Genomic DNA, 15,292 nt, shown 5'->3' with positions numbered 1-15,292 from the left:
AGTTACAGGATCATCTTCTCTAATCCATCTTTTAAATCATCCTCTTTAATCATAGTCTTTAGTTTACATGTAGAAAGCTCTAAGGGTAGTGGCAAATTAGCTTCCACTCCATAGACTAACTGAAAAGGTGAAATACCAATAGCCCTTTTAGGTGTGGTCCTATCAACCCATAAAGCATCATGAATCTTCTTATGCCAATTTTTTTGATTATTTGAGACCAATTTCTTTAAAATATTAGTCAGATTCTTATTACCAAACTCACCATGCCCATTTCCTTAATAAAAATAGTCAAAGGAATGTCCAACTTGAATACCATTATCATAGCAAAATCCAATAATTTATAAACAGGAAAAATTAGATGTATTATACATTATCAATTTTATAGGAACCCTAAACATAATAAATATATGCTCTTTAAGGAATTCACATACTACTTCTGATGAATTCTTCTTCATTGGCTTTACTTCAACCCATTTACTAAAATAATTTGTGGCAATTAGTATGTAAGAGTGTCCTTGACTAGAAGGAGGATTAAGTGGACCTGTAAAATATAAACCCCATTCATTGAAAGGAGCTTCAACTACCATTGGCCTAAGAGGTAGAATAGCAAGCTGAGGTTTACCAGCAAACATCTTGCATTTCTCACAAGTAACCACCCACTTATATGCATCTTTATACATGTAAGGCCAATAATAACCTCACCTCAAAATTTTAAATGCAGTAACAGTAGAATAAAAGTGTCCTCCACATGCTTCATTACGAAAATATGTCAACAATTTTACCTATTGCTCTTTATCCACACATCTCAAAAATGTTCCATCAATTGCTTTTTTTTACAAGACATCATCATGAATCACATACTTCAAGATTTTTTTTTTTAGAACCCTTCTTTTCTTAGTAATCAATCCATCAAGGAATTCACCATATATCATAAAATAAGTAATGTGTGGGAACCAAGGATCCTAAAGGCTTACCATTAGAACTTTTGGAGTATGTTCTTCTTTGAATTGTTGATCCTCTACCAAGGCTTTACAAAGTGTATTACTTCCTACAAGTTTTGTTGGCTTAATTTCTATATCATATTCTTGGACTTTTTCTATCCATACTCCTCTATTATTACAACCAATCTCTTGTTCCATCATAATACTTTTTGTTGTAGGATCTGGCACATATATTATTGAATGAGAATGTAGCACATAAAACCTAAAAAATTTAAGGGCTCTCACCATTGCATATACATTTTTTTCCATCTATGAGTATATCAATTCTTGATTCTTTAATGGTATACTCATGAAAGCAATTTGAGCTTGTATTCTTTCTTTATCCTCTTTCATCAATATAGTTGACATAGTATGTTCTAAGGAATAACAGTAAATAATGGATTCTTTAGTGTAGTTAGGATGGACAAGAACATGGGCTTTGGCTATGGAACTCTTGATATGTTCAAAAGTCTTTTCCCAACATCAGTCCATTTTAAAGTTGTATTTTCTTTTATCATACCAACTATACATTTAATTATTTTAGAGAAGTCAAGCATAAATCTCCTCAAGAAATTTACTTGACCAAAGAAGGACTTTACTCTAGTTTTACTCAATGAAAGACTTAATTGTTGAATGACTTTAACTCTGCCTAGATAAATCATCACTCCTTCTTGGGATACAATATGAGCAAGCGGCTTGCCTTCTGTCACACAAAATACTAATTCAACACCCACCCCCCCAAAAGTTATATTGGTCAAATATATTCGAACACTTTGGGTCCTCTAATTCTAGAACAAGTGGATTCTTCAATTTCTGATCCACTTTACCTTGTGTCTTGTTAAGACATTCAACGGTAGCTTCCAAAATATGCTAAAAACTTTTAATCCTCGCATTCATAGTATTTTCTAGATTCTCAATTCTTTCTATCAATGCTAGAATAACATTGTTCTTTTTAATGGGTTTCCTATAATTCTCTTTCTCTACGCAATCTTGCATTTACCTAAGATTTCATACATCTTAGCATTTAGGGCCCTATAATTGATATTCGAGAGTTTAATAGCATTGAATGACTAGTTCTCCATACAAAATGTGTTCAAGGAAATTGCCTCCACTATCTACAAAACACCCAAGGAAGGTTCAACACTAAGATCCTTAAGCTCATCTTCCAAAAGATTCAAATTAACCTCATCCGTGTCCACCATATTAGTTATAGGAATGTTCTTTCTGTTGGAATTCTTTCTTTGACTTTCAACATCTTTATTGATCCCCTTTTTGGGTTGAGGCATTCAGTGAACTGTGCACATCATGATTCACATTATCCACAAATTTTTCAAGATGGAGAGTCTCTTTATCAAAATCCTCATCATCCTCCTCTTGATTAATCACTTTTTCCTCCTTTGCCATGTCATTCTGACGAAGGCCTTGGTTGTCATGAGAATGGGATGAAATAGGGGAAGGACAATTATTGAGAGGCTTGTATATTTTGTCCATCGAACCACCAAAATACTCACTATCCCCATCATCCACCATCTTCAATATCTTTCCATCCTCCTCACTTCACCTTCTAACTCTATTTTTGTATCCTTTTAACCGATATTTTTCTTCTTCCTCTTACTCATTTCACTCTTAATATCACCCAACTCTTCCATAATTCCTTTTCCCTTAAATTTATTGCTAGAAGGAAATTTCTAGCTTTTATCCTTATTAAACACCAAGGACCTCGCAAGGTTTAATTTCACATTTTTCCACTATGTAATCATAAATTAAAACCATTAAACCTTGGCGCAAAATGGGTTTATGTGGATTCTCTCTATGAGCCTTGATACTATGAGTGAGAGAGAAGAGCCGACAGAAAGGAAAGAAAACTCATTTCTTAAACCTAAATTATTTAAAAGGGTGAAATAGTAGTTGTGGGTGTTAGCCCTTATTCTAGTAAAGTGTAAAGTCTAATATTTGTATCATAAAATGCTCAAACTTTGTTGATAGGGTGGGATTTCTACTTGTTTCCATGTCCATTAAAGTTTCCTAAGTATAAAACCCTAGGTGAAACTCTTGAAAACCTTTACCACGTTATAATTTTGAGTTACTTTTTGAAATCAATTAATGAAGGGTCGATTGTCATGTTTAAGGCCCCTTTGTTTTCCCAGCAGTCAAAACTTTTTAATGTTTCTAGTCTCACTGTGGTCATAAAAATCCCTAAGTCCTTTTTCACAGGTGCAATCATTTTTCATTCAAATATGAGTATCGTATGATGTCGGTTTTCAGGCTGAGGGATTTTTCAGTATTCATTGCTCTTGCTTCTTCCCCATTTTTTTTGCGCAAAAAATGCTTGAGTCAAGTTTGTGTGAGAAATATCGTTTGGGTTATGCATCAACTTTCCTAGAAAATTCATAGGATCCATCCCCAATTCAAAAGTAAATTTTGTAGACACCTAAATCTATTTACATCACTAGGTAATCTTATTTAGTAGTCTCCTAGGACATTACTAATTAGATATTTATTATTTAATTAATTAATCATAATCCCCAAGTTAATTTATTTATTTAATCTACTATAGTCCAATTGATAAAATCAAATGATAACCCAAAATCAATCTATCAATTAAATCCATATTCCTCTATTAAATTAAATAAATCCTGAAACCTATTTAATTTAATCCCACGTCCCCCATATTATTAAATAAATTATCCAAACCCCTAAAAATATCCCTAAACGCAACTTTTACCCCTAATCCAACTCATCCACCCATACTAACCTTACTTGGCCTCCTAACTAACCCATCCCATCAAAGCTAAGCCACTTGCCCCCTAATCCCCTTTCTAAACTAAGTTTAATCCCCCTCCTAAACATGTGCACAACTTTAAGCAAGGGTTGAGACTTGCTAACCCAAGCTAAAGTAAAAAATTCTCCCTTATCCTCTTCCATCCCTATCCAAGAGCATTTATGGCTCTTACATACCATTAATACCTCTTGCATGCCATTAAATGCCTCTTACATCCCTCTTACACACTCATCCTCCCTCATTACTCCCTCTGACCAACCATTATCCCATCCCCTCATATTAATCCTCCTTGTGACAAGTGTCACTTCCCTATTGGCTCTAAACAAGCACAATCCATGTGCTTCCCTTTGAAATCATCATAGCCCTTCCTCACCATTCTTCCATCCTTGCATCTTGACCCTCCATTTCACTACCCCTTAGACTATAAATAAAGCCCTTCCCTCTCACAATCTATCAATCCACTTTTATGAAAACTTATAATGCCCCACTGACTACTACATCATAGCCATTTCACACCATCATAATGCTGAAATACATACACACCTCCATTGTTGAAACTCTCACCCATCTACACACTTGGTAAAAACCCCCACCCATTGGAAGCTTGAGTACATCATCAGCATACATCCCCTATCCATCAGGGACATATCTACGTCATAATAGGTTACACCCAAGGAGCTTACCCAGTGGGAGTCCGCCTTCGGGTCACTATAATCACCCTTTTGTTTATTCATGTTTGAACTAACCAAACTAACATTTTGTGTCTTTTATGCATGTAGGTGTTCTTCTAAAAAAATTTGAAGGCACCAAAGTCCCTTGCCAAGAATTATGCTCCTAGCCATAAAATCAAATTCTAGTTTCACCAACATTTTAGAACCCCTGGTTCGCAATCCTGTAACCACAAAATTGTAAACCCGTATTTGTGAGATCGTGATCCTCAACCCACGAGAACACAACCTGGTGAAGGAGAAATCACCCTTTTCCCCAAGCCCCACCACTACGTGCCATTAAAAACATCCGGGTTGTCATTCCCACTGACCCTATTCCCATGGGAACGCTAATTTTTACTAGCAGGATCGCTGTAAAAACCTACAGGAATGTTTCACTTATTTATTCAATCATTGTACCCCACTTTTTTCCCTCCACTATCGAACCCACAAATAAATTTGTCAGTGGGAAAGTGTCCCCATAAACCCATGCGATCATCGTTTTGCAAGATTGCCCTGATACTTTGTTCTCACGACCCATTTTTTTGTAGTTTCACCAATTTTTTTCACTGCAATCCCGATACCTTTTAGCTTTGATCCTGCATTGTGGGATCCCAGTTTAAACCTATGAGTTTGCTGGATTGACCAAGCAGTGTCAAACCTATAATCTTTTTTTGTTCCAAGTATTTGTGGGAGCAAAATACTAATAGGTTTTTGCAAGTTTCTTATAATGATTGCTTGAAAACACATGTTTAAAAGCTTAAAAATGAACCATTCTTGCTTTTTCATGGAATGCGTGTCTAAATATTATAATGTTTTTCATTGGAATGTTTGGATAGTTTAATTAAGAAAATCCACTCTTGAATGGCAATTATTAAAAACTAAACCAGTGCGATGGACACTTCATTTAAAATGCAAATGAACATTATGTGAAAACGCTTCCATTTTGGGGCTTAAAATCAATCCATCAAATCTTGAATGCTCTAAAGTAAAAATGTTATGCTTCCCTTCTTTTCAAAGCTTTCACGCACGATTTACCTTTTGTTGACTCCATTTACTAGTCTTTGCTAGTCATGTAGATAAAATTGACAATGTGCTTAATCAGTTCTAGTTTTTTCTATCTACTGAAGTGATTTTGTATCTTCAGAAAAAGAGGAATGATGAAGTCTTCCAAAATATCAAGAGGGAACTTACTAGGTTTATGCTTAATCTCACCTTCTTCAATATCATGTCACAAGTATCTATGGTTGTAGAGTTCCTCAAGGACCACTTCATGATCTAGATTAATGAGGGAATAATGATTGTATATAAGGATGGTATACAACTAGTCCATTTTTTTGACATTTATTCAAACATGCTAAATTAGGAAGAATGTGAAGCTTTAAGATAGCTCACTAAAGAGATTCATTGATATCTAGAAAGTGAATGTGGCCATCCAACTGAAGTGGGACAAGGTAGGCCCAAGTTGGGAGACTACCACTTACCCTCCTCAAGGTGTAGATCCTCTTATCGGTGCTTTTGAGAAAAATAAAGAAAAAACTGGCAACATTAATTTTGGTGCATTGGACTAGTCCTTCACGTGAAACAATATCATTTTGTTAATTCTTTGTTATCAGCAAGATTTTTTTTGTATATGATAAGCATTGTAACTTGTCACTATCTATTTTTTTATTCACTCATGAGATTACATGGCTTGGTTTCAAATTTAATATTCTTACATGATTGATAGTAATCATTATTTTGATGTTGTACTTCAAGTTTTTTATGCTATGTATGTAGTTTATCCTTTATCTTATTATTAAAGAAATTAGATCAAAAGTAAGAATGAGTATAACTTTATCAATTTTTGTGAAATTTTTGAAATGAAAACATGTACTTTTCATTCAATTTACAACTATATAGCTCGAGCAATTTGAGGTGGTCCCTAAAATTGGTAACAAAGTACTTCAAATAAGTATTTTTCAACATTTCAAATCTCCTTCTTCTTTTTTCTTTTGAGCCCATGAAATCGTTGGCATACACATTAATAATGACTTACTTCAACATTTGCAAATGTGTGGATATAAATATTTGTGTGCGCGCTTTATATAGCTATAAAATATGAATCCCTAGGTCCTTGGAAATCTTTCTATTCAAATCATTCATAATATTTAAAACAATTGGTTTCAAAACTTGAATATTTACTATTTATTTAAGGTTTTCCATTGTCTTGTTTGTAGGTGGCAGTAGTTGCATTGCAAACCTTTTGTTTGTTCTAAAAAAGTGTGCCCAAGCACTCTACACACCAACTTTCAAGTAAAAGGAAAGGTTTGAGATTCTTTTACTCTATTTTAAACCAAAAATAATAACTAATAATAAATATAAAAATAATTAAATTTACTTTTAAATATAGTTAGATATAATCATAAATGAAATCTAGAAGTACATATCATGAAACAATGATGATATAAAGCAGATATTTGAAGGAAGAGTGATATTGATATATTTAGAGAAAAGCGTATGAAAGAAGAGAACGATGTTTTATAATCTGAAATATTTTCCATAAATATTGTTCATTACTACAAATATTTTTTTTCATGAATAAACATATATTTGATATTTGGAACATAAGAGGTAGTGGTCTCAAAGACGTAATATCAAAAGTTACAGAGATGTAGATATAGCTAGTGGAAACAAATAAAGAATAATCATGATATAAAAGTATGTGATGAGATTATAATTATAAATAGAAGGTATTATAGATTGATATTAGTAAATTAGAAAGAAGTGAAAATTTAAAATGTTATTTGACATCTGCTCAAACAAGATTGGAAGTAGGTGTAACAACTAGTCTTTGAAAAGTTTACAAAAATTTACCAATGTCATAATAGTGTTTATTGTTTTTAAATTGATTATTTGGTATAATTATAATATTATTCGATTAGACATGCATAGTGAAGTTAAGATATGTGCTCCTCTCAGAAAGATTGGGATTAGGAGTAGCTCATGGTGTCAGCAAGATGATATGACAATTGTGAGAGAGACAAAAATGAGACTAGCGTAAATCATTAATACATAAAATTTAATAATGCAACCATAGAATTTGAATTTTTTTCTGGCAAGCTTAATTTTTCCCTAAAAATTGACTCCTGTATTAGAGTGTGAATTGAAGGGAAAAATCAGTCGACATTGTTGATATGTACACATCATTCTGGCGTTCTTGCAAGACTGGGTCTCTGGATATAACTACGGGGAGAAGCAGAACTAGTTATGATTAAAGCCTCCTGATCCGACGTCAAAGGATTGTGAGGCTTGAATTTTGCCATTGCCGCGAGCTCTTCCACGGCGTGTACCACGTGCAGTAAGAGCTTTGGTTGAGAATTCAAGGAAACTTGAAGATCCTCCAGTGCATGTTGAACTTCTTCCAATATTGGCTCGAAGTCGTATATTCTCATTTGTTCAATGCAGCTTGATAGCTCTGCCAGTAAATTGGCTGCTTTGTGGGCGACGTTGGTGCATGGCTTCTTCAATGTTGAACGAAGAGAATGAGGGGCCTGAAACGTATGCAAAACAAAAATTCATCAGCTATAGTGCATGCATTGAAGATAATTTGTAAATTTAAGGTAATGATACCAAATCAGGAAATGCATACGAATATACCTCGATTTCAGATCGAAGGCATCCGTGCAAGGCCACAATAGGATAAGCCAGAGCTTCACTCCAATTTTCACATACTGCTACCATGGATGCCGACATCGAAATAGACCGTGCCTTGGCTCCCACCTAGCAAATGCTTCCTGCAATTAACATGCACAATCACTGCTTTCAGACGATCCATTTAACATTCTTTAATGTCAAAAGTTGTCATGGCTACCACTTAATTAGTTTCTTCTAATAACTATATATTTTTACGGTTTACCAAAGAATCGTCGGTAGCCTTTGAGTCCAGCACAGACTTGTATCCTCTGTGTATAATATCTTCTGACTCATCTTCCACATTCTCATCAGTATGGTATCCGCTGAAAGATTCATCCACATATCCTAACATCAAATATATCATGCCCATTACATTAGTCGGATATTTTAACAAGTTAATCTACCGAACTGATAACAAGCCACACCAATCAAAGCGTACTAGTAGTTCATCTGTAACAGCCCATTGCGAAAAACACAAATTTTACGCTGAAGAAAACGTTACATTTTCATCACAATCAAAACATGGATTTCTAACCTCAATTGTTTTCGTTCGATTTTCTTACCCTGCAGAGATTTCCCCAAGCCTTGTAACTTCCTGACAGTGGAATTGTGAAGATCCTCGCCAGCCCAAGCGGGGAAGATGAGAAGACTTACAACCAAACACACTCCACATCCAATGAGTATGGTGGCGAAGCGTTCGTATGCCATGCGCGATATATTCTCCACTCGATATCCAGAGACCGTTATCATGCTGAATGTGAGCAGGAATATAAGCACTGCATAGTCAAATTTATTCTCGAGGGAACGAAAGAAACGGGCATACGTGGTAGCCGCTCCGACAAAATGAGTGCAGCGGAGTACTAATTGAGATTTGGTGAATGCAACAAGGTGATTCCAAGAGAGCACAAAAACTTACCCACGATGAAGAGGGAAGATCCCACTACAAATGCCTTTCCTCACACTACCTTCTCTGACACGTGACAAATGAGGAAGGCAAGAAATGCAGCCACCATGGTTCCAATTCCTCTGTTGAGGCCTTTCTTCATGGTAGCCCCTGCTCAAGCAGCAACAACAGCCATTCTAAATGTTAGTCGATTAGGGTGAAAAAGATGGTTGCGTGGGAAACAATCGAACAAGGGGTAAATTAAATTAAACTAACTCATACCCGCAGAGAATTCAAGAATGACAACGACAGTCATGACTGCCCAAATTGCATGGTTACCAAATCCCACCCTGCAAAATAATTGATCCCACAGAAATAACAGGGAAACTGATGACAATGCCAACCCAACTTTTATAGCATGCGTAATCCTTCTGGGATCCTCTCTTCCAACATCCATTATGTTTCTACACCACCCCATCAAAACATTGCTTATATTTAACCAAATTTTTCTTAGAAATCCCTCCTTTCGAGACTCATTGTAGCCAATTTCTTCATTAGACGTACTGATGTTAGTTCTGCATTCGCCGCTGCCAAGAGACGCCATGGTATACAAAATCGATTCAATCAAATTTCAGATACAAGAGCTTAAATTTCAAGTAGAGGAGATCCAGCCAACCTGATTTATAATGTAATTTAATCTTGGTCTGAACAGTTACACGAGCACTCAGAAACTCCGAACACCCTGGCTAAAATCTTGGAGCACCTTGTAAATGAGCTCAATTGTAGTAAGGAAGCAGATCTTAAAAATTCTGAGGATCGAGAAAACCGTTCATTTCTTCTTGCGGTTGCCTTACAAGATGGAAGAGAAAAAACTCGGCTTCTCGAATGAATCGGCCTTTGCATTTCTTGTTTTACTAATGGCAGAGATAATACTTGTCACGGAGAGGGAGAGGGAGATGATTGAGTTACTTTATTTTCATTGTCACGGAGATAATACTTGTGAATTAATCATTAATAGAAAAGGCTATTATAAAAAAAAAATTAAATTTTTTTTTTTATATGCAAATATAGTCTTATAAAATTTAAACATCTTTCATTGAAAGTTATTATAGGGAGATTTTATATTATCATTTTTTCTAAATAAGAATATATATTAATTTTAAATTTTAAATTCCATTCTATGGATTGTTCTTTTCAAAATTTGGATGAAATTGTATGATTTCTTTTTCTTTTTTCTTACTTTATGTATGATGGATAATAGACTTTATTCTACCATGTAAGCCAAGAATGGCTTATAAAGTGGGATCAAGTAAGGGACTTTAGATTTAATAATTATCAAGTGATAGATTTTTTATTACAAGAATCTTTAAAGAGTAATATCTATTACTTTTAGATTTTATTGGATGATTTTTTTCCTAGGTGTTCAATATCAAATTTCATGATCTGTCATTTGTCTTGTCATATTTCCCATTTCTAATATTGGATGAGATAGTTTGTGCAAAAACCTTACAAAATTAAATCTATAAATAATATACGCAACCAATAGATAGATCATAGATTTTGATTGTTTTTGTACTACTTCGAGATATAGTATTTGAATTTTTTTATTAATATTTTATAAAAATACAAATACATAATTAAAATAAATTTTCAGTTTAAATCTTAAAAGAATTACTTTAGTCTAAATTAATCTAAATGATAGTTGAATATATTCTTAACAATCCAAGATAATATAGTCCAACTTCATGCGATTAATTTGAAGACGTTATATGATTTATTATGCCTAAGAAGCCAATCATCCCTTTACCATCAAATATTATTATGTGGCTAAAGGAGTTTCATATTTGATGTCACATTTATTATGTATAACACTAGCAGTCCAAAATGGGCGACTAGCCGAGTGAGAACAACCATAGTGAAGGAAACACTATCACCTGACAGATAGCTCACTGACCCAAATCATAAACAACAAATTAGCTGCCCATTATCATAAAAAATAAGTACCTACAAGAATTTGTCAATCTACTATCAAAACCATTATAGTCTATAGTGTCATACAAGTTACCAACAAGAAAACTAATTAGGCTACCAACATTAAAGTTCATATAAAAAGTTTCCATATTCACCACACAAGATTAAAGTTTAACCATCATAACAATATTTAAAAATTAACACAAAATGAGGCCAAGTAGTCGTTCTTTCTTCTCATCAGGGGGTTGGTTTCCCTTGCTGCACATTCAACATGTCATTTAATTGGAACCTATAGAGTCTTTAGGTGCTTTCCTCATCTTCCTCCACCTCACCTCCCATCTTCCCTGATTGAAGAAGCTAAAGAATGGTTACTACAAAATGCATAAACTTCACAAAAAAAATCCACCAAAGTGGTGAACCTCATATTCAAATAAATTAGCAGGTTGTTTTGCTTTTTCATCTTGGTCCACAATGTCTTCAATTTAGCTTCAACCTATTTGAAAATACTTTGATCTAAATTGGTGGGTGGGTTGGGGTCTTGAACAAGGGGGTGCATGGGACAAGTAAAAGGGGTCAAGGGTTGGACAGGGGGTTTCTTAGGGGGAGGGGAAATAAGGGGGTCCTCCTTAGGCCTCTTGAGAGGGGAAGTAGATGTCATGGATGAGTTATCATTTGTGCCTAGGTTATCATCCTTTCTCATGAGATTTTCCATGCCCATACTAAGTGTAGCCAAAACATGGGTGTTTATATCTGAGAAGGCTTTTGCAGTATCTTGGAGTATACCATGTTGTTCCTTAATATAGAAGTTCCTCCTAGATTTTTGCTCCTACTTAGCATCATGGGTTCCTTTTTTTCCAATCCCCTTAGACACAAAATCCCAGTCTATCTTTTCTAGGCTATCTTTTATTTCATCTTGATTTTCTTCCACATGTCCACATTTCTCTGATGTAATACTAGAACTTTCATTTATGTTATTTTAGACATTTCAGGCCGTGGATGTAGGTGAGGTTAGGATGGAATTAATTAACTAGGGGTGGGAGACATTCCCATAGAGATGTCTCAAATCTTAATAAGAAAAAAAAGAGTGAAAAATAATGAGAGCCTGAAAGAACTAGATTCTAACTCTAAGTCTACAGTAAGTGAGGAGAAAGAGAAACATGCAAAGAAAAATAAAAAATTCTAGAAGGTTCTAGTACATCGATAATGAGGAGGACAAAAATGTTACTAAATCCCCCCTAAAGATGTAGGAAGTTTCTCAGGATAAAGATATATCTCATGTTTTGGCTAGTTTCAGTTTGGGCAAGCTAGATCTCACAGCTTTTTATATGGGTGGCTAGGTTGGACAACCTGTGAGATCCAGATTGTCCAAACTGAAACTAGTTGAAACATGAGATATACCTTTATAATGACTAAACTTCCTCCATCATCAGTGGGGACTTAGTAGCATTTTCCTTCTCATCATCATTGATGCACTGGAACCTCCTAGTTTTCTATTTTTTCCTCGCATGTTTCCCTTTCTCCTCACTTTCTCTAGACTTGGAGTTTGAGGGTGAAAGTACAAAGTTGTGTCACCTTTCAGGCTGACTTATCAGAATGACAAAATTTGAGTTATTTTAATAGCATTTCTAAAAATCTATAAATTTTCTAACATTCTTCGTATTACAATCAAGATATTTTTCAATTTCTAATTATAAAATTAAATCTAACAAAATGAATTAATGATTGACATTCAATTATATCTGTATAAATTTTTGACACTTTTTCAATTAAGATTAGATGTAAACCCTAATATTATTAATAATAATATTTTTGAAAAAAATAGGTCTATTTTATTTATTAGAGTTTGATCCTTAGTAAGGAGAATACCACACAAAAACTTAACTTTCATACAATACCACTATTAAATTGAACACCACCAAAACTTAACCATCATATATTATGGTGCAAGTGCCAAAGTTCTTGCCTCTAGTGTGGTGGGTTTTGGGGTAAGTGTTGAGTCAAATTGTACATTAAAATTTTTGAAAGTTTAGTAATGGTGACATATTCATAAAATGTAAAGTTTCTTAAAGTAATGTATGTGTTCAAGTGTTCATCTAAAGAGTCATAGACAAAGAATATAGAACTATGTTGCATCTGTAGCTTGAAAATAAATATTGAACATAAACAAATGATGTACACAAAAAATTTAGGAAATATTTCATATTGTTTCTCCATTGAATGGTTTTCTAGATCCTGCAAATGTTCTATTAAAATAGGTGTTAAGTAATTTTAAATTAATAACAGATTATATTCTAAAAATGAATGAGTGGCTCAAATTAGAAACTTGTTTCTTATGTACTTTATATAATGTATAAAATTGATATTATCTATATTATTGTTAACATATCTTGAAAATGAGTGTACACCTGAGGTATTGTCAATGTGTATTGTGCTTTTGAATGAAGCAATGACAAGTATGTATGTTGCTATTAAAAACGTAGTTAGTCTCATGAATGTACTATTGCCCAAGTCATATTTTTAAGATGTATGGATAATTCTAATGATCCTATTTTATCAATGACATGATCTAGCTTTAAACTTGAAACTATATTTTCCTTGAAGTCCTTAAAGGATTTTCTAAAAGTTCATGTTGTGCATGTCCTACAAAAATTTTAGTTCTTGATATAGTGTTTCTTGCAAGAATTACTTAAAAGTTCATATTTCCCTCTCAACAAAATCATTGGGCACATATCCTACAAGTTCTACAAGATTAAATCTAACATAATATGATCTCATCCATTTACAAGATATATTAGATTAATTTACTTTTTAAATACTATTGGTTAACAATTTTCTCTCCTATTAGATTTTAAAATCCTAACTCTTTGATACCCAATGCTTGGAGAGACAAAAACATGTTTACCAACAAATGGGTTAGTATATGTATTCTATGATTACCCTCTAAATGATTAGGTGTAATTCCCTATGATTTGAAATGATATGCAATGAATTTGTTTTTATGAGATCAGAGGTTTTGACATTATAAGCTCATAACTTGAGAGTGGTAAAAGATAACCAAATTGCTTGTAGGCACGAACAATTTAGGCAAAATAGATTTGAGTAACCTATCACTCTCAATCAAATGACTATAGTAGATTATCTTAATATTTCTAACTCTTACTTCTATTCTAAATGTAGATTAACCATCAAAATGTAGAAGAGGAATGAAGAGATATGCATACGAGGGAAAATGGAATTGCTCTCACTACCAGCCTTGAATAAAATGGAATCCAACCAATAACTAATAGATTCATACACATTTATCTTTCATTTCCCAATGAAACTATCTAATGTGAGTTGAAATTAATAAGAGGAGTAACAAGACCATATATAAAAAAAGTAAATGGAATCACCTTCACTATAGTTACCAAAATGAAATAGAATCCATATGTTAACCACAGAGCCACATATGATTTTCTTTCAACTCTTAATGCAGAACTAATCTATGGATGGGAAATAAAAAATGACAAGAAAATAGGGTAAATGAAATTATAGACCAATTCACCATCAAGTTTGTCAACCTTTATATCGTCAAATGAGGTTACATTTAGAGTTTTTTGTTATCCTTCAGTTTAGCAGAGCAACAGTCACAAAATAGAAAAGGAAATAAAATGTGAAATTATCTAGTGATATGAATATGTGGCATCTTCTCCATCAATGATTCTAAGTCCATTGTGTTTATGAAAACAGGAAATGATTATTCGATTTTATGCAATCTCAAAAAAACTTGTAGAAAATTGTTAATTCTTCATTGTCTACTATTTTGCGCGAAACCTGTGTATTTCATATTCCAATGGTCATTGCATTTTTGAACACTAACCATCGATCTTAAATTAATGATCATGATTAAAACATTATAAATTTTCTTTAAAACTTCCTCCATGAGTCCCTCCGTGTACACGTATCTTTCAATCATTCTGTCACTATGATTATTTTCCTTGTAACTTTTTATGGCGACAGAACAATGAGTGTTGATCTCTCTTTTGATCTGATGGCAAAAATAAAAGATATTAATTCTCTATTTTCTTTATGATGTGGGTCCACTTTCCAACTAGGTACACCATGGTGAATAGTTGGAACTATTTTATTACTTGGAGGATCTAACAATGACCTATTTTTTCTTTGTGAAATGTAATGGCCCATAGGAAACATGTCTTTCTGTCACTTTTTTGTAATGACTAAAGCATGTTCATCTTTTCATAATGATATAGTGACGAGTGTAGATGTTCTTTTGATCTAACAATGAATAAGATGC

At 33.6% G+C, this 15,292-nt stretch overlaps 1 protein-coding gene across 1 annotated transcript; it reads right to left on the bottom strand.

Annotated features, from left to right (window-relative positions):
* Nucleotides 1-7,654: 7,654 nt before the first annotated feature.
* Nucleotides 7,655-9,631, bottom strand: LOC149563407 (aluminum-activated malate transporter 14-like). The gene is made up of 7 exons (XM_089828167.1): nt 9,310-9,631; nt 9,127-9,198; nt 8,708-9,004; nt 8,549-8,594; nt 8,368-8,467; nt 8,109-8,231; nt 7,655-8,002 (listed from the first exon to the last, which is right to left on the bottom strand). The coding sequence occupies exons 1-7, from the start codon at nt 9,629-9,631 to the stop codon at nt 7,655-7,657; spliced, it is 1,308 nt and encodes a 435-aa protein (XP_089684293.1).
* Nucleotides 9,632-15,292: the final 5,661 nt, after the last annotated feature.

This window comes from Cupressus sempervirens, chromosome 4 (genome assembly GCF_028749045.1).
Source record: "Cupressus sempervirens isolate cs-2001-9-10 chromosome 4, ASM2874904v1, whole genome shotgun sequence".
NCBI lineage: Eukaryota > Viridiplantae > Streptophyta > Pinopsida > Cupressales > Cupressaceae > Cupressus > Cupressus sempervirens.
Note: the sequence above shows the minus strand (reverse complement) of the source record. Positions and strands in the feature narration are given on the sequence as shown.